The sequence below is a fragment of the Labeo rohita genome, chromosome 5 (genome assembly GCF_022985175.1).
Source record: "Labeo rohita strain BAU-BD-2019 chromosome 5, IGBB_LRoh.1.0, whole genome shotgun sequence".
Lineage (NCBI taxonomy): Eukaryota > Metazoa > Chordata > Actinopteri > Cypriniformes > Cyprinidae > Labeo > Labeo rohita.
The window spans coordinates 32,658,077-32,683,431 of record NC_066873.1 but is presented as its reverse complement, the minus strand read 5'-3'; the positions used below and the strand labels follow the sequence as shown (position 1 = coordinate 32,683,431).

General features: G+C 33.9%; 1 protein-coding gene and 1 long non-coding RNA gene across 2 annotated transcripts; one reads left to right on the top strand and one right to left on the bottom strand.

The window, feature by feature from the left end:
- Nucleotides 1-392: 392 nt before the first annotated feature.
- LOC127166082 (histo-blood group ABO system transferase-like) lies at nucleotides 393-21,675 on the bottom strand. Its single transcript, XM_051111165.1, has 7 exons — nucleotides 21,594-21,675; nucleotides 4,192-4,221; nucleotides 4,032-4,067; nucleotides 2,147-2,191; nucleotides 1,939-1,971; nucleotides 1,713-1,847; nucleotides 393-1,567 (listed from the first exon to the last, which is right to left on the bottom strand). The coding sequence occupies exons 1-7, from the start codon at nucleotides 21,647-21,649 to the stop codon at nucleotides 877-879; spliced, it is 1,026 nt and encodes a 341-aa protein (XP_050967122.1). The 5' UTR covers nucleotides 21,650-21,675; the 3' UTR covers nucleotides 393-876.
- On the top strand, nucleotides 13,735-15,141 carry LOC127166085 (uncharacterized). The gene is made up of 4 exons (XR_007827852.1): nucleotides 13,735-13,947; nucleotides 14,041-14,146; nucleotides 14,321-14,405; nucleotides 15,106-15,141. It is a non-coding gene; the product is annotated as an uncharacterized LOC127166085 (long non-coding RNA).
- Nucleotides 21,676-25,355: the final 3,680 nt, after the last annotated feature.

Genomic DNA, 25,355 nt, shown 5'->3' with positions numbered 1-25,355 from the left:
GATGTACAAATGTTTATGTGTTCTTTTTAGATTCAAGGAATGTTGAATTAAATGAATCAATATATTGAATCAATATTTTATTATATTAAATCACTGACATAAAATGTTCAATGCCATCACTTTTGTTCAACAAAATTCAGCACGCTCAATTAGTGTCACTGAACATTTATCTAACCATTATGTATGTTTAGTGTGTTATTGGTTTGAATATCTATACAATAGCTAATAATATGTTTATTTATGTTAAAGTGTATATTCATAAATACATTAATATATATACAAATACAAATCAACAAAAATATATATATATATATATATATTCAATATATATTTCATAATATATTCACATAAATAATATAAATGTATAAAATATTTGTGAAGATTTTGATGTTTCAAAACCTGTGTGCATATATACATATTTTTATGGTGTCAATATGTACACATGGTTTTACTGTATATTTAGTATATATACTTATATTTAGTAAATAACTATGAATACTAATGAGATCACGCTAAAAAGTGAAATCATATTTGTGCAGTATTACCCAGAAAATACCATTTAAAATCCACCATTGGTTTTAGCTTCAGACCCTGTATCTGCCTCACTTCTTCCCTAAACTTCCGTAATAAAAAAAAAAAAAAAAAAAGGTAACACAGGGTTGTCAGTGCCTTCAATGCACGTAGATTGTGTCTGGTTGCATAAAGTTCATATTGTGAGTAGTTATTCAAAAAGATTTTGGCAGATTTAGTTCAATTCTGTACATGTCTGTGACTATCCATTCTCTTGTGACAGTTGTTGACTTCTCTGTTGTCAGTATTACCTGTTATCAGATTCACAATGTCTTATGGGAGGACAGTGAGAACAGACCATATCAGCTACAAGTTCGGACGAACTTCTGCATTGTTTTTAGCTACATGAGAGAAGCGAACTGTTTTTATTTGGCCCGCCCCGGCATTGATGTCCCGCCACAGATATTCAGGAGAGAGCAGTTTACTAGGTTTTCTATAAAGGAAATACTTGTTCAAGTGAGATTCCTCGTGCCATATCGCCTCAATGGAGTTTGCAGCATCAATGCTCATCTGTTTCCGGCAGGTTTTGGTGAGATGATGTACATCCTCCAATGAGCCGCCGAATGCAGCACCAGTATAATAATAATCACCTTCTCCCGCTGGAACGTATGCTTGAGACTCCGGTCTACGCTCATATGTAAATTGATTCCTTGGAGCATCAAAGTACCAAGGATGTATCACACCTACCAGACGACCCAAAGACTCCACACCCCAACGGCCATAGAACTTCGTATCTACGTCAAGACAGAAAATATAGTCGGCCTCCTTGGTCAGTTCATTCTCTATTAGTTTTTCCAGTATTTCCATCCTGCCCATACTGATGTCCTGCCATCTGTTCAAACTTGGAACCTTTCGAATTGTCAAAGTATGGTTTTCACCCATCGTAACTTCAGGAACTGCCTCTGGTTGATCTGTAAACAGGTAGTAATCCACTCGAAATCCAACAAAGTAATGCTGCTCTGCTGACTCCAGAAAATCTTTGAGGAAACGTGTGTATCTAACAAACAGAGAAAACAAATACAGGGAGATATATTATGGTCAATTTAGTCATTCTTTAATAATGTGTAGTTCCAAAGAAAAACAGAGTAGAGGAAACAAATGAGAAATACTGATACAAAAAGAGAGGTATCATGAAGACTTACTTTCCCAAAGCGAAGACAGTGGTCGCTATGGTGAGATTCTGTTGTTTGTAGATAAAGTCGATCAGTGTGGCGTCAAAGGTTCCCTCCCAAATGATTGGGGCTAACCATGGTGTCATAGAAGCAACATCTGTCCGACTTCATGAAAACACACATACAGCGCTGTAATCATTCCATTCATGAGTGGAAATGGGCTATAACAGGTTGATACTTAAAACATAATACTCACCTTACCAGCGCACTGGGCTGGTTGTACAAAAACCTGTAATACAAACGAATAAGCAGAAAGAACGACAGACATTTTATTGGTTAATACAAATTTAAAACTAGGGTTTAAAACCAACCATGAGCTAAGAATGTTTTTGTTTTGAGCAGTAGCCCCATCAATTATGGATTAACTTAAAAAAAAGTCAATTTTAAAAAGAAGTTTTACACACCCTGGCGATGAGCGCAATCCATAGTTCTTAAGTTTCCACTTTGACCTAATAATAAGTCAAACTGTTACTCATCTGAATTTGATTATGCTGTGAGTGTGTGTGTTTTAAGTTAATGAATGTAAGCATGTACATACACTGTCAGGAAAAATGCAAAAATTGTACCTTTATGGCAGTGGTCGCCAACTCGATCGTGATCAACTGGTAGATCTTTATCACCGTCTCAGTAGATCCTGAGAATAACAGTAAAATAAGTACAAAAATACATTACATTTTTTCCATTCTTTGTACTGTATTCTTGTACTTATTTGTTCTGTTATTTTTGGGAGCTACTGGGACAGTGATAAAGAAAATGACCTCATGAGTCCATAAACAGGACATTAACAGAGGCCATGTTGGAGACTGACACAAAGAGAGAGAATACTGTAGCAGGCAGAAAACAAGCTCACACTTAATAATGGTCGAATAGGAAGAATATAAATATTGAATTAAGCGTGTGGTGTTATATTAATGTGTCCCTGAAGGAAGGAGTGTCTTGAGAACGGTTTCGGTGGAAATGACATTTTCTTCTCCTATTTCTATATCCACCCTTTTTTCCCCCCACAAGAACAGGCGTGGCCATTTGTACATTTTATGGGTCAGTTTTTCTCGATTTTTAATATATTTCCCTATTCACCTTTTTCTTCATAGTGGAAGGGAAATAACCAGAAGAATAAAAACGTGCAGTAAACTGTAAAACTGTTTGCACTTTAAACCAGTGTGTTCATAATTAAGATAATACATTAAAATAACATGGTAAGTCACACCAATTTGCAACATCAAGCAGCAAAACAAGCTGTTTTTTTACAGCTAAAAATAACTAGAGACCAGAAGCCTGACCCATAAAATCTACAAATGTGCCCACTCTTATGGTTAGAAAAAAGTGGATAATGAAAAGGAAATCTCACCCACAGGCTTACTTCCGTGTTCTGCGTTGAAGGAAAAGGTGGATAAAGTAGTATTTAAAACCGCAGTTCTGCTTTGTTTACAGCGGTAACAAAGGAAATGCTATATCGTGGCTGTTCCATAAGTGCCACCTGCTGTCAGAGAGTGAATTTGCATCTCATTCAGACCTGCTGTTTTTGTTACACACAGATGTGTTTTAATGTAGCATAAATTCACAAAGATAATGTCAGGCCATTCTGTTTTTGCTTTAAATCCTGAAATTATACAACTGCTTTGTTTGGATCGTGATTAAAATGCAGTGGTTGCCTCTAATTTCAAATGTCTATATTTTTATAAATGTGACCCTGGACCACAAAGCCAGACTTAAGTAGCACAGGTACATTTGTAGCAATAGCCAAAAATACACAGCACGGGTCAAAATGATCATTTTTTCTTTTATGCCAAAAATAATTAGGATATTAAGTAAAGATCATGTTCCATGAAGATATTTAGTAGATTTTCTTACCATAAATATATATAAAAAATCTTTATTTAGTAATATGCATCGCTAAGAACTTAATTGTGGACAACTTCAAAGGCAATTTTCTCAATATTTAGATTTTTAGATTCCAGATTTTCAAATAACCTCAATTTGAAAAAACAAAACAAAAAAACTGACCCTTATGACTGGTTTTGTGGTCCAGGGATACAAATAAAATCTGCAACCAGTATCAGAACTGGTCACTGCTTTAGGGTGTTCAAAATACCATATGGTATGCTAATATGCACCCTTTAGGGGTAAACAAACAACAAAGGTGTCTCTTTAAGGGTACTGCCCCAAGGATGAGCCGTTGTACCCCTTTTGCAAATTTTTTCCTGAGAGTGTAAGTACTAGCATGTGTGAGCATTTGTTTTTGTGTTTTAAAGTGAGATGTATATGTATATTCATTACATCATTACTTACTTGATGAAGACTTGTTCTATTATTTGCGGTTTGCAACTTAAAACAGTAAAAAAACAAACAAACAATCAATCAATATCAGCAATATAAACTTCCCAAATCAAGAGAATAACACACATACTGTAACATCTGAACCATGTTTGTCTAACTGTACTAAACTCACCCGTTCTGGTTGGTGTTCAGGTAAATGAGCCTGTGAAGAAAGACATAACTTAATGAGAAGCAGTCTTTGTAAAGATGTCTTCTTCTCAGAATCAAATTTAGGTTTTATTTCTCATGTTAATCATGTACACAGAAAATGCAGCATAATGAATTGCTTGATTATACATCCTGTACATCTTGACAATAAAATTTAAATGTACATACTATTTTTAAAGGGGTTATTAAAGAGGTCAGATTTTTAGATTATTTTTCTCAAGGTTAGTTTAGAAAGCTCTTTGCACCAAAAAGGGCCAATTTCCATCTAATTTTTACACTCAATTTTTAAGAGCCATTGCCTCTTGCAGAAAACAGAGAAAAACTCTGCTGTGATACGCTGAAAACGGACGTAAAGAGTAGAAAATAGTACAGCAAACTCGCTGTTACATGAAATATCGGAAGAAAATCCTAAATACTGAATTTGGGGTTTATATGAATGTATCGCTGAAGGGAAAGCTTCAGAAAAGTTTAGATGGTATTTGCTTTTCATCTTGCCTCCGTATTATGCATATTAAAGCAGTGTTTAAGCACAGCCAAGGAAACGCTGTTCCATAACACTCTAAAACATGCTGGGTTAAAAAACCCCCCAGCACTGGCTAAAATATGGACAAACCCAACAGCTGGATTGTTTTAACTCAGCGGTTGGGTTAAATGTTTTAACCCAACCTTCTGGGTAGTAACCCAGTTGCTGGGTTTGTCCATATTTTTACCCAGTGCTGAGTTGTATTTAACCCAGCATTTTTTGAATCGCCACCTGCTGTCAGAATATTCTGTTTTTGCTTCAAATTATGTTAGTATTAAATTATACATTCTAATATTTAAATGAAAAACTGTTCATGCTACATGTATGTAGCATTTAATATTATTCTTAGCAGTATTTTGTTTTACATAAAAACTATTAAATTATCAAACTTATTGTTTAACTTTTATATTTGAGATTTTTGTAATGAGCAAGCACTCTAAAAAAAAATACGTCTTCCAGATGTAAATGCAGATGTCAAATAGACATTTCGGTGCTGTACATGTGTTATCAGGGTAGGTTCACCACAGGGTCATATAATAATTATTATCAGATTTCGTCCGGGACAGAGGATATTCTGTCCTCAACCGCAGCAAACCTGATTTGCCACTTAATATAGCGCAAAACCCACAACGGTAGATCTACAATATTATATCAGTTCACACATAGGCGCTGTGTTGTACTGGGTGACTTAACAAGCTTAACAAGTTACCAAACAAGCCGGGTAACTTTGTAATTCCTAACATAATAATTTTTTTGTCATGATTAATTTATTAATGCAGCATCATCTGTATCAAATAGAAAATAATCACTTCATCCGATGTTAAAGTGAATAAAATAGCCTTGACAGCCTACTTGAGTTCCACAACTACTGAAGAACTTGTTCTCTCCCATTGAGGCATTGGACCAAAGCACTAAGAGGCAATGGAGGGGGACTGGAAATGTTCCTAAAATCAAAACGCTTGATTTTTATTTATTTATTTAGCCCCGTTTGCGTTTTGTAATTGGTATGTCTGTTCCATACGAAAGCGCCACCCTCTGCCTGATTAAATCTCTGCCAAAAGTGTATCTGCATGTGTTCAGCGATTAGAAAATAAAGTTTACAAAATGTGTAGCATAAACTAGCGCTAAGACTGTAATGACTTAAGACCAACAACCTTTTGTGGAGTATAAATATCTTTTACTGCCTCTCCTTGTCACATCCACAGTACACAAGCTTGACAACCAACACTTGACAACAGAGCGTTCGGGAAAAAAATGTCAAACATAACTGAAAATTAAACATTAATAAATGCCTCCCTTCCCAAAACACAGAATAGCACTTAATTTCAATAGTTACTCTCCATATCCATATGCAAAGCATGGGAAGTAACAATCACCACCAAAATAAAACTGCATAATTAAGTTAATTCACTAAAACTATGCAGCCTTTCTTCCTTACTTTTATCGGCTTAATAAGTTTCTCAGTCTAAGCCTCAAAATTGCTTAGGGTACCTTAAAAAAATGGAAAACATAACATAACATAACTCTTGATTTTATTAATGTTCACAATTTAATAAAATATACATACTATTTTCGATTATCACTTCATTTTTTTAATGACAAGACCCCATAATTATTATTTTTTGTTACAGTGTATGAAATAAATTTAAGATTTTAATGTTCTAATGATTTGTCAGTTAATTCTCATAAACATCGTGGCTTTTTTAACGTCTGTTGCATTTTCAATGGGTGTCAGGGTTATACATTTAACACATCATTGACTGTATTTTCCCCACCCTTTACTGTGTTGCAAGACAGCAGGTATAGGCAAGGCATTAAAGTTGGGTGACATTTGTTTGACTTTATTCATCTGAAGCTAAACTCTGTACAAAGACAAATAAGACCAGTTAAACCTGGATTTTCAATGGCGTTTATAACTTAAATCTGCTTCAACACATCTACCAGCAATGTCTATTTAGAGCACATGGATTAATTAATTTAGGGCATATCCTAAACAAGTGGTCCCACGACAAAAGCTGAGAAAATGTTTACTATGAAGAGACGTTTCACATCAAATAGGGACGAAAGTACCATTTTTCAGAAAAACATAATTTAAAACGATTAAGTTGTAGACAGAGATATATTTTTGCTGTGGCCTATAACTCAGAAGTGTAGTCTATTACAGTTTTTCTCAATTGCTTAAACACATTTCTTGAAATTATGCCTCGCTTTTGCGGAACTCTAAACACAAATCCGTAACTTCTAACTCAATTCCCTAAACTTACTATATTCAGGTCAAAATGAAGCTCTCCACTCAAAACCACTCAATCTTGCTGAAAAAACAAACTTTGCTCTCAGACATGACACACAAACCCTCAAAAACACACACACTATAACACAGTTTTACACACTGATGAGATCAATTCAAAACAATACTACGAAAACTGGTAATAAGTGTTGCTTGGGGAAATTTTTTTTTTTAAATTAACACGATGAACACAACAAATGTATGCATTTGCAAGTGTTTTAATCCTTAATTTATTGTACTGTAGAACAGCAAACAACAACAAAAATAATTGTTCTGCCCCAGCACCCTGTCTTTGGTCTGGGACAGGCCAAACAACCTCCTCAACATCACAGACTAAATTGGGCATGGACAGGCAGCAGAGGTAAAATCCCCTTGCATGGCACGCATCAACTAAAATATATAAGACTGCTTGTTTTCTTGCCCTTCCTATTTCTCTTCCATGTTGTTGTCGTCATTCTTCACCTTATACTCTTTGTCTTCGAAATTGCATATTACTGTATGCGGGATATTGATTGAAAAAGAGCAGATAGTATTCACAGTTACACTTTTACTAGTGGTCTGACAAAAAAAAAAAAAAAAAAAAAAAAAAAAAATATATATATATATATATATATATATATATATATATAACAAAATAAAATAACATATAAATACATTACAAAGTCATTGTGCAATAGGAAAGAAAAAAAGTAAATATGGGCAAAGGCGGAAATATACATTAGAAAGTGCACTGTCAGAATTTGTAACTGTGTTGTGTTGTCCTCTGTCTATATATGCTTTCCAACTGAAGGTTCATGAGATGTTGAGATGTACCTTTGAGCTATTTCAAAGAACTGCTTTATCATTGGTTGATCTGTAGTCTCTGGTGAAAGTCAGTATTCACTTTAACAATTTATGGCAAATATACAAAAAGTCTAATAGAAATGTGTAGAATATGCTTGACCGTTTATGACAACTAGATAAAAAGTTTAGCATTTCCTGCAAAGACATATACGATGAGCTAATGACTTGATGTTTTGAGGGGTAAGACTATAGCAACATGACAATAGGGACTGAAAATGTAGGAAAAAGCAGACAAATCCATTGCATAATCAGTTACATGAACGTACCAAAGCAAACACAACTTAGAAAAATTAGAAACATTTTATGATGTGCACAAGTGATTACATGATGTGGAGGTTGAACAAGTAGTTTTGAGAATTTCATTTCTGATCTGAGAAAAGCACCAAACTGTAAACTGACTTTGGCCCTTTTATCTAAATCGAAGCTTCTGATTGGTGTGTGATAAATTTTGACTCCTAGTGTTTCCACTTGGGTAATTGTGTACTAATTGAGCTCAAACTTTGCAGACTTGAGTGAACAATATTGAATGCTAGTGCTTTCTAAATGACCACATGATGTAAGCACTGAGAAATGTAGGGATTTGTGTGTAGAGTTTTGCAGTAACAGTTCACCAAATCTGACTCATGTGTTAAAGCAGGGGAGTAGTGTTTATAGTTTAGGAAAATGGGTGTGCTTTTTGAAAAATGGCATTATGGTTTTGAAATTTTAGTTCAAAAGACTACTTATAGTGTTTTAGCAATCGAGAAAAACTGTAATACCAGGTGGCATTTTGTAAAAATGTAGAAAGACTTCAGTATAATTTCAGTTTGAACATAAGTTGCACATTGTTACTTTTGAACCTGTTGGTTGGGACGAAAGTAACACAACAATACAAACTAGATTTTTTGTGTTACACTTGTTTTTATTAAATATCCATGACTATGACCTTGTTAATATCTAACTGCATACATATTTTGATTTCATTTTCCTTTTAAATTTAAGTTTCATCAAAAGATTGTGTACCAAAAAAAAAAAAAGATTAATTAATTAATTAATTAATTAATTAATGTATTTATTTATGTATTTATTTAACTCTTTTTTATAAAACATTTTTTAACAGAATGAACAATATGAAAATTAAATTAAATTAGCATAATATACATTTTCAACATAATTTAACAGTAGGCCTATTCATGGTTCAATCCAGTTGTTTGTATGCATAAATTTAAAATGTGCATAAAACAACTGGAAACACTGCAAATTTGTAGGTGGAGGTGGAAAAGCTGAGGTATGGCTAAAACCTAAATATGACTAAGGTAAATGCGATGTAGAAACAGCCCTGAGCCTGATATTCCTGACAGATTATGTCCAGAAACGGCCTCTTATGAACATGTGGCTGAATCAGACTGTCTGTCTTTCTGACCCTCACTCTTGGTATAATCCTTTGGTATAATACAACATAAACATTTATAATAAACATTTAATAAATGATGCAAGATACAGAAAATCACCAAATTAACATGCAAAAGAAACACTTGTTGTCAATGTAGGGGGACAAATGTAACAAGTGTTACTTTTGTCCTGACAGGAACTCCTGACATTTAAATCTGATTTACTTCTATACTGAAAAACTCTGAAAAGGCAAACTTCAGGATGTATTACAGCACTAAATTACATGTATATTGATCATTACTGTGACACATGAAACGAGAAACGCAACACAACTAATTTGAAAAAAACAACAACAACAACAACATAATTTACTGCTAATTTTACTGCTTTCCCACCTAACTGTGGGAAACAATGACGAAATTATGTGATATTTCTCAGCTCCATCAAGGGTTGCATGCTGAATGTGCTGTCACAGCTTGGAAAGCAAATATAGTCCAGGTTCTGAGAAAATAGCTTTAATACTTTTGTTTCACGTTTCTAAACAACCACACCTGAACTAGTATAACCACATACATTCACAAAGTTTCTGTGCTTGTAAAGTAGTTGTTTTAAAGGAGGGTTCACCAGAGGGCCTGGAGGGCCTGGAGGGGCTCCAACCCTAATCAAACACACCTGAACCAGCTCATCAAGGTCTTACTAGGTATACTTCCAGGTAGGTGTGTTGAGGAAAGTTGGAATTTTTGTGATCCCTGTTTTAAACCGTTTTTACGACAGTGTTACTAATACATAGATCTTTTTTGCACAGGTTGATGTTGCTGTAAAATTCTGCAAATACATAGAACGAACGTAACAGAATGAAAAATGACTTCACTGTCGGTTGCTGCAAGACCATGACAGTAACATTAATGTTAATGTATTTATGTCGGAAACGAAACCGCACATCCGCGCCGTTCATTCATAAAAAGACACGCAGAACATGCAGGATTCATATTTAAATAGTCTTTTGCGGCATAATATTTACAGATACTAGTCCATATCGCGACTTGATTTAAGTTTAATGACCAACTTTTGATTCATTCATTCAAACTTTGACAAATTCCATGGAAATCATAGGGCCATACAAAAAAACATTTGGGGCTGGAGTAAAAATTTTCGGGGCTCGAGCCCCGAATGATTAGCCCTAGCGACGCCCCTGACTGCCTGTATAATATGTTGAAAACATACCAGCTCTGGAGTGAAATCGTCTCCGTTTTCAACATACTGGGTGAGTGCATAAAGCTGCTAGCAGGCTAACTAATTTGTAAACATTAGTTGCTGAAATGACGATCTGTTGCGTAAGATCACGTGAGGCGCTCCCTCCGTCATGATAATCTTAATAATATCTTGTAGTGTGTGATGCGCCACAATTTTCAAATCTTGTAGTGTGTGCATGTTTAAGATTTCAGGGAAGATAATCTGCAAAGATTCTCCTTATGTGTGCGCTGCAACCAGATTTCGTAATCGGTTAGGATTTTAAAAATCCTGTAGTGTGAGCCCGGTTTAAGTCATTAAGACAGTCCCTTGCTGCCACCTACTGGCATAACAATTTAACCAACAATGAAAGCACTGAATAATCATAATGCATCTCATAAACTTTTCCTGCAGTTATATCTGATCAAATGTTCATTATTAATCTTTTAGCTCTGGTTTAACAAATCTTTCTTTTCTTTTCTTGAACAGCAGCTACGCTAATTATGTTCCTGTTTGTTCTCTGTTTTTGCCATGGGATTGACATCCCGTGGTAACTAGGAATTCACAAGCTCCAGTCTGGATCCAGAACACTTAAGAAGAGATGATGCCAACCCCACAGAGGACTTCAGATGATACCAACCCTGAAACAACATACAGCACTACCGATTTCTGCTACTAATTTATAGTGTTCTTTGTCTGTTTGATTACGTCATTAATTGATCTTTACCACACATCTCTGCCATATGTACATCAAGCTACTACTACATATATTAAAAAAAAAAAAAGTTAATTTGGTGTAAAGTTGCTTTGCAACGATATGTATCGTGAAAAGCGCTATACAAATGAATTTGAATTGAATTGAATTGAATTGAATAATCGCCACATATGGTCTACATACATTTTTCAAAATCTCAGGTATGTCAGTATCACAAAATATTATTAATATCTACTATTAATAGCCATTATAAACTGTATTTATTATTTAAACAAGTTCTAAATTGGATGCCATATACCTGTAATTTGTGTTAATAAATCCCTAAAAATATAAGCATTAGTTTTAGTGCAAATGAGTAATAAGATTGCAATATGATTATCATTATAACTGCAATAAAATAATTTGTAACTAGCTGAAATTGAATACTTTACATTTTACAAAAAAATGCTGCTTTTTTTTCTGTTAAAATATCTATGCACTGAAATTTCTTGGACTTTGTGCTCATATTCAAATTTGCCAGTCATTGCATAATTTTCATATGTTGTACTTTATCTGAAACCATTTTGTTTTATTGGTATATATTTATGCACTTGTTTATTGACTTATTTATTTATTTTTGTGAACTATTTCATATTACTTTTTATATTTTGTGAATAAACATGATGAGTGACAATTTTTGTGTAGTATAAATTATTAGGCCTACATATGTTAACATAGGCTTATAAAATCAACAAGGTCAGCAACGCTACAAGTAAGGGGAAATGTAAACAAGTGATTTTAATTAGGTCAATATTCAGATTTAACATTGTAAAGAAAACATTTTGATGGCAGCATGTGAAGTACCAGTTTGGACGTAGTAAGTATGTTTTTAAAACGTTGGAAGGTGACATACAGACGTAAAAATGTTTTTGCAACATTGTGAAAAAACGTATTTATAACATTTTTTAAAAATTACATTTGTGCTATTAAATACGTCGGGAAAAAATGTTATTACAACCTTTTTACAACGTTGTTGTGTTTGCTGGGTGGCAACCTCTCTCACAAGTTAGCTTTTTTTTTTTTTTTTTTTTTCAAATGGGAATGGCAAAAGTTTTTGTTATATTTATGGTACTTGTTCTTTCTGTTAATGTATAATCACCAATAAAACAATGTTGCTAGATGCTGTGGTTGACAACTATCTTTATTAAAAACTATTATTTTTCAACCTCTCCTTTTCACTATTAACCTTTTAAATATTTAAACTGATTTAGTATTTAAAATTCTATATATAAATATAAACTCACATCATTTAAGAATTTGTATAAACAAATGATAATTATGGCAAGCCGTTTTAACATTTAATCTAAAAGCCGTACTAGTATCTATTTTCATGCTATTAAATAGATACTAGTACTTTTTTATTAGATACTAGTACTTATTTCACTGAGATATCAACTTTTCAGTTTTGACTAGTATGTATTCCAGTTGTGACTAGTACATAATTTTTATGTACTAGTAGTTAAACATTAGGTACTAGTACTTATTTTTTTAGATACTAGTGCCTATTATTAGATACTAGTACTTAATCATTACATACTAGTATTTATTTATTAGATACTCTAACCTATTAAATAGATACTAGTTCTTAATTATTACATACTAGTATTTATTCATTATATACTAGTTCTTATTTATTTGATACTAGTACAAAAAAACAACAACATAATTTACTGCTAATTTTACTGCTTTCCCACCTAACTGTGGGAAACAATGACGAAATTATGTGATATTTCTCAGCTCCATCAGGGGTTGCATGCTGAATGTGCTGTCACAGCTTGGAAAGCAAATATAGTCCAGGTTCTGCACAACAAAATCTCCAGCGTTAAAATCCTGGTGTTAAGGACTTTTAGGATAAGGAGTTAAACTTGTGGTGTTGAATTTGAGAGGATTAACACTAGCTAGTGTTAGCGCCCTCTGGCCGGTGTAAATACGCAGAGTTACCCTTATTAACACTGTTGAGTGTTATCAGTCACATCCGGGACATTTGCTCGTGTGCGCGCCTCACCCATCTGAAATATTTTTTACAGACGCCATTTTCTTTGCTCGCGATGGGGAGCATAATGAAGACGGGAAACAGCAAAATACATAAAAGACATTTTTATCCACTCGCGATGCGGAACAGACCAGAGTCCTAAACTTTTTCTCAGAGAGATATTTTCTTTCACTTACGATGCAGAGGAGACAAGTTTTATCAAGGAAAACACCGGAAGTAAGTGTTTTATCTAAGTTGCGATATGTATTTTGTAAGATAATATTACTTTATGACGATATTTATAACGTTATGCTGTTCGCGCCTAAACGAGCCTAAACGTTTCTCACAGATTTGAATTGCAATGCGGAGCTGACGCGAAGGCCGCTTTTAATAGGGAAACTTAAGGGGTAACTAAGTGTTTTACCCTATTTTATATATTGATTTTATAACATAACATTGATTAATAGTTACATTTCTGTGTTGTGCACTCCTAAACTTTTGTTTTTCAGAGATATTTTCTTTCACTCACGAATCGGAGCAGACGGGGAAGTTGGTTTTATCAAGGAAAACACCTAAAGTAAGTGTTTTACCTCATTTACATTATGTATTATATAGGATAATATTACTTTATGAAGATATTTGTATGCTGTATGCGCCTAAACGAGCCTAAACGTTTCTCACAGATTTGAATTGTTATACAGCGCAGATGCAGAGGTTGCTTTTAACAGGAAAACGTAAGAAGTAAGTGTTTTACCTAATTTAAAATATGTTTTATAACATCATACGGATTTATAGCTATATTTATCTGTTGTGCACTTCTAAACGTTTTCCCAGAGAGATATTCTTTCACTCGGGAGATGATGTGCTTGAAGAGTATGAAGTCACCATTACATTAAGTGGGATGAGAAGAGCTTTGTTAGGACACATACCAGAGACAAGGGTAAGCCACAATTGCATATTTTAAAATTGTTGATTGTCATGCCTAATTTTTTTGATTATTAAACAATAATGATAAAAAGTCTGATCTCCTTCTAAAAAATGTATCAAATGTAAGTTTTTGGTATGCTTCCATTTATTTATGTGCTGTCCCATTTATGTGCATTCATTTTGGCAGGAGGAGTCCAACCTCAATGCAGAGAGAGATCAGTACGCACTTGGAATTATGACTTCGTTTCTGTTGTTAAAAGACTAATTTTCCAGTAAGATTGACTTTCTTTTTACAATATATATACATACATTTACAGTGAATTAAATGATTTTCCTTAAAGCAGTAGGTCACCCAAAAATGAAAATTGAGTCAACATTTGCTTAGCCTTGGCCTTGTGTTGCTCTAATGCCATATGCCTTTCTTTCTTTTTTGGACCACAAAAGGAGATTAAAAAAATGCCCTGAACAAAGTTATCCATATAATGTCAGTATATGTCTTCTGTAGATTATTCAAAATATTTGTTTGTTCTTCTTAAAAGACAGAAGGTCCAAAATGATGACAGAATTTTCAGTTTTGGATGAATGATTTGAATTGTATTTTATTGTATTGTCTAGATTTAAACTGACAGTCTGCCTCCGGAACATTAGTAGTAGGTAGATTATTCCAGAGTTTGGGAGCTAAATAGGAAAAGGATCTGCCGCCCGCAGTTGATTTTGATATTCTGGGTATTATCGACTCTGGCCTTGAATCTTGTCAGTTTAAATCTAGATTAAAGACCCATCTCTTTAACCTGGCTTATATGTAATACACTTACACATTTATATAATTCAAATCCGTTAAAGGATTGTTAGGCTGCATTAATTAGGTCAGCCAAAACTGGGAACACATCCCTGAACACATGATGTACTTGTTACATTGTAAGAAAGAATGGCATCTAGGCTAATATTAGTCTGTTTTGTTCTTATTTCGAGGTCACCGTAGCCACCCAGATCCAGACTGAATCCAGATCAGATGGTGACTGCAGTTCCCTGGATCCAGTCTGTATCCAGTCCAGATGGTGGATTAGTACCTAGAGATGACCTCTACAGCCCTGAATGTCAGCGGAGACCATGACAACTAGATGAGCCCCAGAGACAGATCCCCTGCGAACACCTTGTCAACTACACACCCATTGGCACAAGACCTCTGCTCAATCTGACTTTGTTGCAGCCTAGATTAAGACACACTATTTCCCTGTTTAATACTGTAAAGCTGCATTGATACAATCTGCATTGTAAAAAATGCTATAAAAAATGGATGTGAAATTATCCTGTTTTTTTATGTTTTTGTTATTTAGTTTTCCAATTTAACAGGAGCACTTTTGAAATGCTCCATGTGGGAGTGGATATCTTGCTTGGCTGAAAACAGCAGAGAAACACATCTTGTCATGCTGAAAACAAAGCAAAGACTGTTGTTAAAGCTGATAAATGTAAGCATTATAAACCTTAAAACATTAAGAGCACATATGGACCAAATAAGAATATGTATTTTGTGCCTTTGCATTGATTTGCCTTGACATTATGATGTTTTAGATGTTGTGAGAACATGTAAAAAACATGTATTGAAAACACTAAATGTGTTTCAATTTAAAAAAAAAAAAAAAAATGTAAACATGTATTGTTTTGTGGGTTTATTTTTTAATATTTTCACCTGAGCACTGGTATTGTGTTGACCAGTTACTCCATGAGTGCTAAATTTGAACACCAACTTTGGTGTTTTCATCATCCGTTGTGGTGTTAATATTTTACATTTTAAGTGTTTATTAGTAACACTGTCACGGTGTTAAAAATGTCAACACTTTCAAAAGTGTTAGTTTAACACTTTACCAGTGGTATCCATATATACACTGGATAAGTGTTCATTTTAACTCTGAGGGAGTTAAGTTCACCCGTTAAAATTTGTGGTGTGAGAACATAGCTTTAATACTTTCGTTTCACATTTCTAAACAAACACATCTGAACTAGTATAACCACATACATTCACAAAGTTTCTGTGCTTGTAAAGTAGTCATTTTAAAGGAGGGTTCACCAGAGGGCCTGGAGGGCCTGGAGGGGCTCCAACTCTAATCAAACACACCTGAACCAGCTCATCAAGGTCTTACTAGGTATACTTCCAGGTAGGTGTGTTGAGGAAAGTTGGAGGTAAACTGTGCAGGACACCGGCCCTCCAGGAACAAGTTTTGTGATCCTACAATTTAACCTACAATGAAAGCACTGAATAATCATAATGCATCTCACAAACCTTTCCTGCAGTTATATCTGATCAAATGTTCATTATTAATCTTTTAGCTCTGGTTTAACAAATCTTTCTTTTCTTTTCTTGAACAGCAGCTACGCTAATTATGTTCCTGTTTGTTCTCTGTTTTTGCCATGGGATTGACATCCCGTGGTAACTAGGAATTCACAAGCTCCAGTCTGGATCCAGAACACTTAAGAAGAGATGATGCCAACCCCACAGAGGACTTCAGATGATACCAACCCTGAAACAACATACAGCACTACCGATTTCTGCTACTAATTTATAGTGTTCTTTGTCTGTTTGATTACGTCATTAATTGATCTTTACCACACATCTCTGCCATATGTACATCAAGCTACTACTACATATATTGTAAAAAAAAAAGTTAATTTGGTGTAAAGTTGCTTTGCAACGATATGTATCGTGAAAAGCGCTATACAAATGAATTTGAATTGAATTGAATTGAATTGAATAATCGCCACATATGGTCTACATACATTTTTCAAAATCTCAGGTATGTCAGTATCACAAAATATTATTAATATCTACTATTAATAGCCATTATAAACTGTATTTATTATTTAAACAAGTTCTAAATTGGATGCCATATACCTGTAATTTGTGTTAATAAATCCCTAAAAATATAAGCATTAGTTTTAGTGCAAATGAGTAATAAGATTGCAATATGATTATCATTATAACTGCAATAAAATAATTTGTAACTAGCTGAAATTGAATACTTTACATTTTACAAATAAAATGCTGCTTTTTTTTCTGTTAAAATATCTATGCACTGAAATTTCTTGGACTTTGTGCTCATATTCAAATTTGCCAGTCATTGCATAATTTTCATATGTTGTACTTTATCTGAAACCATTTTGTTTTATTGGTATATATTTATGCACTTGTTTATTGACTTATTTATTTATTTTTGTGAACTATTTCATATTACTTTTTATATTTTGTGAATAAACATGATGAGTGACAATTTTTGTGTAGTATAAATTATTAGGCCTACATATGTTAACATAGGCTTATAAAATCAACAAGGTCAGCAACGCTACAAGTAAGGGGAAATGTAAACAAGTGATTTTAATTAGGTCAATATTCAGATTTAACATTGTAAAGAAAACATTTTGATGGCAGCATGTGAAGTACCAGTTTGGACGTAGTATGTTTTTAAAACGTTGGAAGGTGACATACAGACGTAAAAATGTTTTTGCAACATTGTGAAAAAACGTATTTATAACATTTTTAAAAAATTACATTTGTGCTATTAAATACGTCGGGAAAAAAATGTTATTACAACCTTTTTACAACGTTGTTGTGTTTGCTGGGTGGCAACCTCTCTCACAAGTTAGCTTTTTTTTTTCTTTTTTCAAATGGGAATGGCAAAAGTTTTTGTATATTTATGGTACTTGTTCTTTCTGTTAATGTATAATCACCAATAAAACAATGTTGCTAGATGCTGTGGTTGACAACTATCTTTATTAAAAACTATTATTTTTCAACCTCTCCTTTTCACTATTAACCTTTTAAATATTTAAACTGATTTAGTATTTAAAATTCTATATATAAATATAAACTCACATCATTTAAGAATTTGTATAAACAAACGATAATTATGGCAAGCCGTTTTAACATTTAATCTAAAAGCCGTACTAGTATCTATTTTCATGCTACTAGTACTTATTTTTTAATTACTAGCATCTTTTCCATTAAGTACTAGTACTTATTCATTAACTACTAGTGCTTATTCTTTAGCTACTAGTGCTTGTTGTTTAGCTACTAGTACTTAATTAATAGATACTAGTACTTATTCATTAGATAGATACTAGGACTTATTCGTTAGATACTAGTATCTATTAAATAGATACTAGTACTTTTTTATTAAATACTAGCACTTATTTCAATAGTGACTAGTAACTATTTTGTTGTTGCTAGTAAAACATTTTAAATTTTACCATTGATTTCTATGTGATCTGTCATTGAGATATCAACTTTTCAGTTTTGACTAGTACATAATTTTTATGTACTAGTAGTTAAACATTAGGTACTAGTACTTATTTTTTAGATACTAGTACCTATTATTAGATACTAGTACTTAATCATTACATACTAGTATTTATTTATTAGATACTCTAACCTATTAAATAGATACTAGTTCTTAATTATTACATACTAGTATTTATTCATTATATACTAGTTCTTAGTTATTTGATACTAGTACTTATTAAATATAATATTTCTAATCTATCTAAATCATGCTAGCAACATGCTAGTAACATATTAATCATGCTAGCAACATGCTAATAACTTGCTAATCATGCTAACAACATGCTAGTAACTTGCTAATTATGTTAACAACATGCTAGTAACATGCTAATCATGTTAGAAACATGTTAACAAAATGCTAGTAACATGCTAATCATGTTAGAAACATGCTAACAACATGCTAATCATGCTTGCAGCATGCTAGTAACATGCTAATAGCAACATGCTAGTAACATGTTAACAAAATGCTAGTAACATGCTAATCATGTTATAACATGCTAACAACATGCTAATCATGCTTGCAGCATGCTACTAACATGCTAATAGCAACATGCTAGTAACATGCTAATCACGTTAACAACATGCTAGTAACTTGGTAATCATGATAGCAACGTGCTAGTTACATGCTAATCATACTAGAAACATGCTAACAAAATGCTAATTATGCTAGAAACATACTAGCGACATGCTAATCATGCCAGAAACATGCTAGTGACATGCTAATCATGCTAGAAACATGCTAGCAGCTTTGCTAATCATGCTAGAAACATGCTAGCAACTTGTTAATCATGCTAGAAACATGCTAGCAGCTTTGCTAATCATGCTAGAAACATGCTAGCAACTTATTAATCATGCTAGAAACATGCTAGCAACTTTGCTAAGCATGCCAGAAACATGCTAGTAACTTGCTAATCATGCTAGAAACATGCTAGCGACATGTTAATCATGCTAGAAACATGCTAGCAACTTGCTAACCATGCTAGAAACATGCTAGCAGCTTTGCTAACCATGCTGGAAACATGCTAGCAACTTTGCTAATCATGCTAGAAACATGCTAGCAACTTGCTAATCATGCTAGCAACATGTTAGTAACATGCTAATCATGTTAGAAACATGCTAGCAACATGCTAATCATGTTAGAAACATGCTAGCAACATCCTAGTAACTTGCTAACCATGTTAACAACATGCTAGTAACATGCTAATCATGTGCGAAACATGCTAACAACATTCTAGTAACTTGCAAATTATGATAACAACATGCTAATCATGGTAACAACATTGTAATCAACCTATAAAAATGCAAGTAATAAGCTAATCATGCTAAAACATGTTAACAACATGTTACATCATGTAAGCAATGTGTTAAATCATGCTAGCGGCTTCCATACTTTTACAATTGCTTCAAACTTTCAGGCTAGGCTTTCTCAAGCCAACTTAAAGTTTGTTCTCAAACTTTACTCATCTAGTCACTATTGCAATAATTACTAGTCAGAATAACTACCCTTCCCTGTTCATTTGGAGATATCTTTAACCTCATAAAGTACTAGTAAGAATGTATTTGGAGATATCTTCTTTTAAAAAGATCATTACATAAACATGAGTACCTCTCCACCGTCCAATCAGAGTCCACATGGTAATACAATACATTAATATGCTGAATTAATTTGATTGCTAAGTAGGGCTAACTGGCTTTGTATGTTAGCCTACCTTGCTAATTGTTTACCATGAAACCACAAGGAAAGATTACAAACATGTTGTCCAACAAAAGTATAATGATATGTTTAGCCCAAATACACGTCACAACATCAGTCGAGACTTATTTTTGTGATCTGACATGGTTTTATTAAACAGAATGAGGCAGAAATCATGCCACTTTATATTATTCTAAACAGTGATAAAGGCTATGTCGGTTAGCAATGCATTTTAAATTTACTTTATTATAGTGAAAAAGTGTTAATACACAAGTAATATTCCTCATTTCGTTTAATGTTTCTATATAGAAATAATAAACATAATCATTATTAGTTATATTGATACATAAAAGCAACATTTTGGCCAAATTGTGCAGCCCTACAAATACAGCACACCTGGCGTGTGTGTTTTAATAAATATTTTTTTTGGCCTTCAATGTCATTCAATGTCTTTAGCACCAGTGCTATATACAAATAAGTGAACGTACAGCCCTAATATGATATTTATTGTTTTTACTGGAGGAAAAAGAGGAAATTAATAGATGAAAAAATTGGTGTCTTTTCTCCATTCTGCCACCAGAGGGCACGTTAGGCTACTATGCTTACGAAATTACAACGTCTACAAAACTGCCAAAAATGTTTTCTATGTGCTTGAGTACAAATTATTGTTTTTTCTATGTTGTTTCCTCAAAAAATTACATCCGTTTCTTTGCTAATCTCTCTCCTGTATGTTGCTGGTTTATTGATATTCAACATACGATTACCATACTCCCAGAAATGCAAATTCAGAAAGTACTAGTATCTATTAAGTTCAGGATATCTTTGGTATAAAAAGTTACTAGTAACTAAAAAATAAGTACTAGTTCTATCTTTTCTTAACAGGAAGATTGTAATTAAATACTAGTCACTATTGGAATAAGTACTAATATCTAATGAATAAGTACTAGTAACTTAACAAAAGACACTAGTACCTAAAGAGTAAGCCCTAGCAGCTAAATAATAAGCACTAGTAGCTAATGAATAAATACTAGTATCTAAAAAATAAGTACTAGTAGCATGAAAATAGATACTACTACAGCTTTTATATTAAATGTTAAAACGGCTTGCGATATGATAATAGTAATGATAATGCTTTTGTGTTGTTTAGACATTTTAGATTTGGATTTTTAAGGGCACCATGTTTGTATTTCTGTGATGTATGCATTTATTAATTTGTTCTCTATAAAACAAACACAATATATGCATAAATATGCTAAATACTTTATGTACTTCTCCTGGCCCCATGTCAGGCAGCAGTAATGTTACCAACTTACAGGAAATCAATCAACCGCTTAGACAAAAAGAGTTTTCATTAATACTTCATCACTGTCACATCAATTCACAAACCAAACACCAGGACAAACCATCTAATATTGCTAAAGAGTAATTACATACCCACTCAATACCATCCCAAACAACACAAGAATGATGAGAAAATTCTGACGGAGCATTGTTCCTGAAATACTTGTGTCCACATTGAAACAAAGTCAAAGACTGAGGTGTAAGTGAGAGGAATAAAGCACAAGAGATTTACAATAGAGGAAGGAGGAGTTTGTTGTCATGGTAGAAGGGACAATTCTGAGTCAAATAGACACATTAGGGTGGAGCCATGCATTAGAGCACAGCAAATGAGACAGCAAATGCAAACTTTTTTTAACACTAAAAACCAGATTAATGACACATTATAATAAGCCTGAAAGCTTTCAACTGACTAATATGAACAGAATTATTAGAACTCTGTTTACCGTTGTGTATTTGATTCAAATGTGAAATTCATGAATACTCACTGGAGATCTTGTACTCATTGGATGTAGTAAACAAAATAAAAGCAATAAATAAAAATGTGTGGATTGACTTGAAAATGAACCTAGACAGTGAAACCAACTTCAGCTCAAATATCAACAAGAAGAAAAGTTATAGAAAGAAAATAATAGACAGAAAAATGGGTCAAAAAAGACTTGAAGAAACAAAGAAGAAAACCAGTTACACATGAAACTAAAAACCAGGTTTAACATAACAAGTCACTTATTTGAACTCTGGCACACACCTGACTAATAATTAGAAGTGCACTTTATGTAGGAAAGTTTGATGGATGGACCTTTGACCCCATCCCCACTCCCCATGGGATTAACCCTTGACCTTTTAATGATCTTTTAATGATCTCAAGATGTGATATGACAACTGTTTGTAATATGAGTGGATTACTGAGATTGACCTGTGACCTCAGGCAGTGAAATAGGAGATTTGTTTAAATGGGATTTGTCAAGGTTTGAAATCAAACTTTTCAGGTTTGTTTTTAAAGTTTGACATCCGGGAGTATCTGGTACCCACAGGTGTGGCTAGTATAGGGTTGCACGCCAACAAATGGTTTTGGGTCGGCCTACATGAATGTGAGAAAGAGATATTGGTTTAAGGATAATATCAAAAATAAGTAAGTAAAATTATTCTTTATAAGTAAAGAATAAACATTTTTAGGAGATCAAATCATATATTTATCACTCCCTCAAGCTCAAGTGGCTTTATTTGTTTCACATTTGTGTTACAGTATAGCCAATGCAGTTTAAATGTGTAAAATACAGAATATAATTACACTACAAAAGTAAAAAAGGAATCAATAAATGAGAGTAAAAATACCACGGAATAACTTTCTCTCTCCCCTGCACACACACACACACAGATACACACACACACTTTAATGGTTGTTTTCTTAGCATTATAATGAAAATATAAAATTAAAAACTCAATCAAAATTCAATAAGATAAAAACTTTGAGCATAATTAAAATGACAAATTTTCAGGGAGTTTGCAATATTACATTTTTACGCATGCGCTGCAGATCCTCAAATAGTTAAAGCTGAAATCAGCAGAGATGGGAAGTAAATACTTTGTTACTGTACTTAAGTAGATTTTTCTGGTATCAGTACTTTACTTCACTTTTTATATTTCTGACTACTTTTTACTTTTACTCCTTACATTTTTACACAAATATCTGTACTTTCTACTTCTTACATTTTTAAACCAGCCTCGTTACTTTAGTTTTAATCAGCATTTGGTGGATCACAATTCGATAACAGATCTCTAAGAAATTATAGATATGGATATGCATATGTCTTACTAACAAGGAACTATCCTTCTAACCACAGGTCGAGAGCTGTAGTTCCAGACACGTAAGTCTGTGACGCTGTTTGCGAATGTTCGTTGGAACTATGGTTTCGGGAAAAACCAAATCGTTGAACTACGTTGGTAACGACGGAACTTGCGACCATAGTTGGCCAACGATGCTTTTGGGAAACGCACCCCTGTTCAGGACTTCACGTGCAGGTCAGTTTTATCTGTAAACAGGCTGCTAAGAGTTTCTAGCAGTTTAATGCTTAATTAAGTAAACAAAGACAAAACTACAGCAGTAGTACTATAAACGAAACTAAAATAAATTGCTATCATCACTCAAAATACTCAATGCTAAAGGACATCATTATTATTTATAGCAATTTAGCAAACAAACACTATAAAACATTGTTTTACACCAATCAAGCTCTTTTATAAAAGGAACTTATCTCTACTTTAAAGAGGATGGTAATAAAAAGTGACTATATATAACACTTAATATAAAAATAAACATGGCACTTAAACACAGAGAAACAATCACTGTTGTTTTAGGTAACAGTAAATATGAAAAACCTCCTTATATTTTCCAGAGTGCTTAGAGGAAGATTTTTACGCAACAATGTCCAAACATGGATGAGTGATTTACAAAAAAAGAAAAAAAAAGAAAAACACATTAATACATTTTTAAAAATAATAATAATAAAAAAGAATAATACAAAATAATGGTTTAAGCTGAATCATAAACAAAAATGTCCAGTCCCATGCCTTGTCCATTGTGAAAGTGCAGACCAGTCTGCTTCAGACCCTCACAGAGAGACAGGACCAGATGTTGCTGTTGCCTCTTCATCATCAGTGAGCTCAGAGCCAGTGAGAGCATCTCGAAAAAGGCTAAAAGAAACTGAGGATGTGATTTTGGTCAAGTTTGTTCTGCTGGTTTCATCGGTCAATGGAGCCTGAGTTTCAGAAGCTTCAAAAGTATCATCAAATAATGTCATGAAGCTTCTGGAACTCAGGCTCCTTTGACCGATGTTGTACGAACTAGCAGAACACACTTAACCAAAATCACCTTGTGTGTTCAGAAAAAACAAAAACAGACACAAGGATCGGACAGTGTAGAACCGAGTAAATAATGATGGACTTTATATTTTTGGATGAACTAACCCTTTAAAGCCCCAAATAGAAATAGTATGAAATGTATGTAAGCATTTATATAATAATAGTACCTTAAAGAAATAAACTTTAAGAAATTAGCAAAACTAACTGTCATGAATCTGGTCGGTGACCTTCGGTCCGCTCACCACCAGATGTCGCTCTCGCTCTGTCACATCTCACAGACTGTTGCACTACACCCCGGACTACGTCTCCCATCACACATTGGGCTGATTGCGCCCACACTTGTGGCCAATCAGATGCAATATTTAAGCCCCGGACTTTCCTCCTGTATCTCACGAGTATTGTGGAGTTGTAAGTGGAGAACTGTGTTCGTGTTTGCTCTCCTAGTGCTAGCAGCTTTACATAGTCATTCCTGAGTTTCCTAGTTCCTGAATTCCCTAGTTCCTGCGTTCCCTTAGTTTAGCTTTCTCACCTGGCCATCTCGTTTCGTCTGCCTCGCCGCCTGCCTCTTGGACTTCTCGCTCCTTGTACGGATTACCCCTCTGCTTCACTCTATGGACTATGTTCGCCACTGATCGACCCACGCCTGCTTCATGGACTACTCTTGTGCCTCTCCCCAACATACCTGTTTGCTATTGTTTCGACCCTGCCTGTTTTCACCATGTGTTTGTCTCGTCCCTCCAATAAAAGTTTGCGTTTGGATCCGCTCGTCTCTCGTCTCCGTCTTCATGTTACAATAACATTTACATTTATGCATTTGGCAGATGCTTTCATGTGTAATGAGGACTCGTAGGAAGCGTATAAGATCCAAGTGCGAGCTTTAATAACCAGATCGTAGTCAACAGGCAGGGTCAATATCCGACAAACAGAGTGACGAAGACAAAACAATAGCGTAATCCACAAAACAGGCACAGTCCAATAACCAGTGAGGGCAGTCCG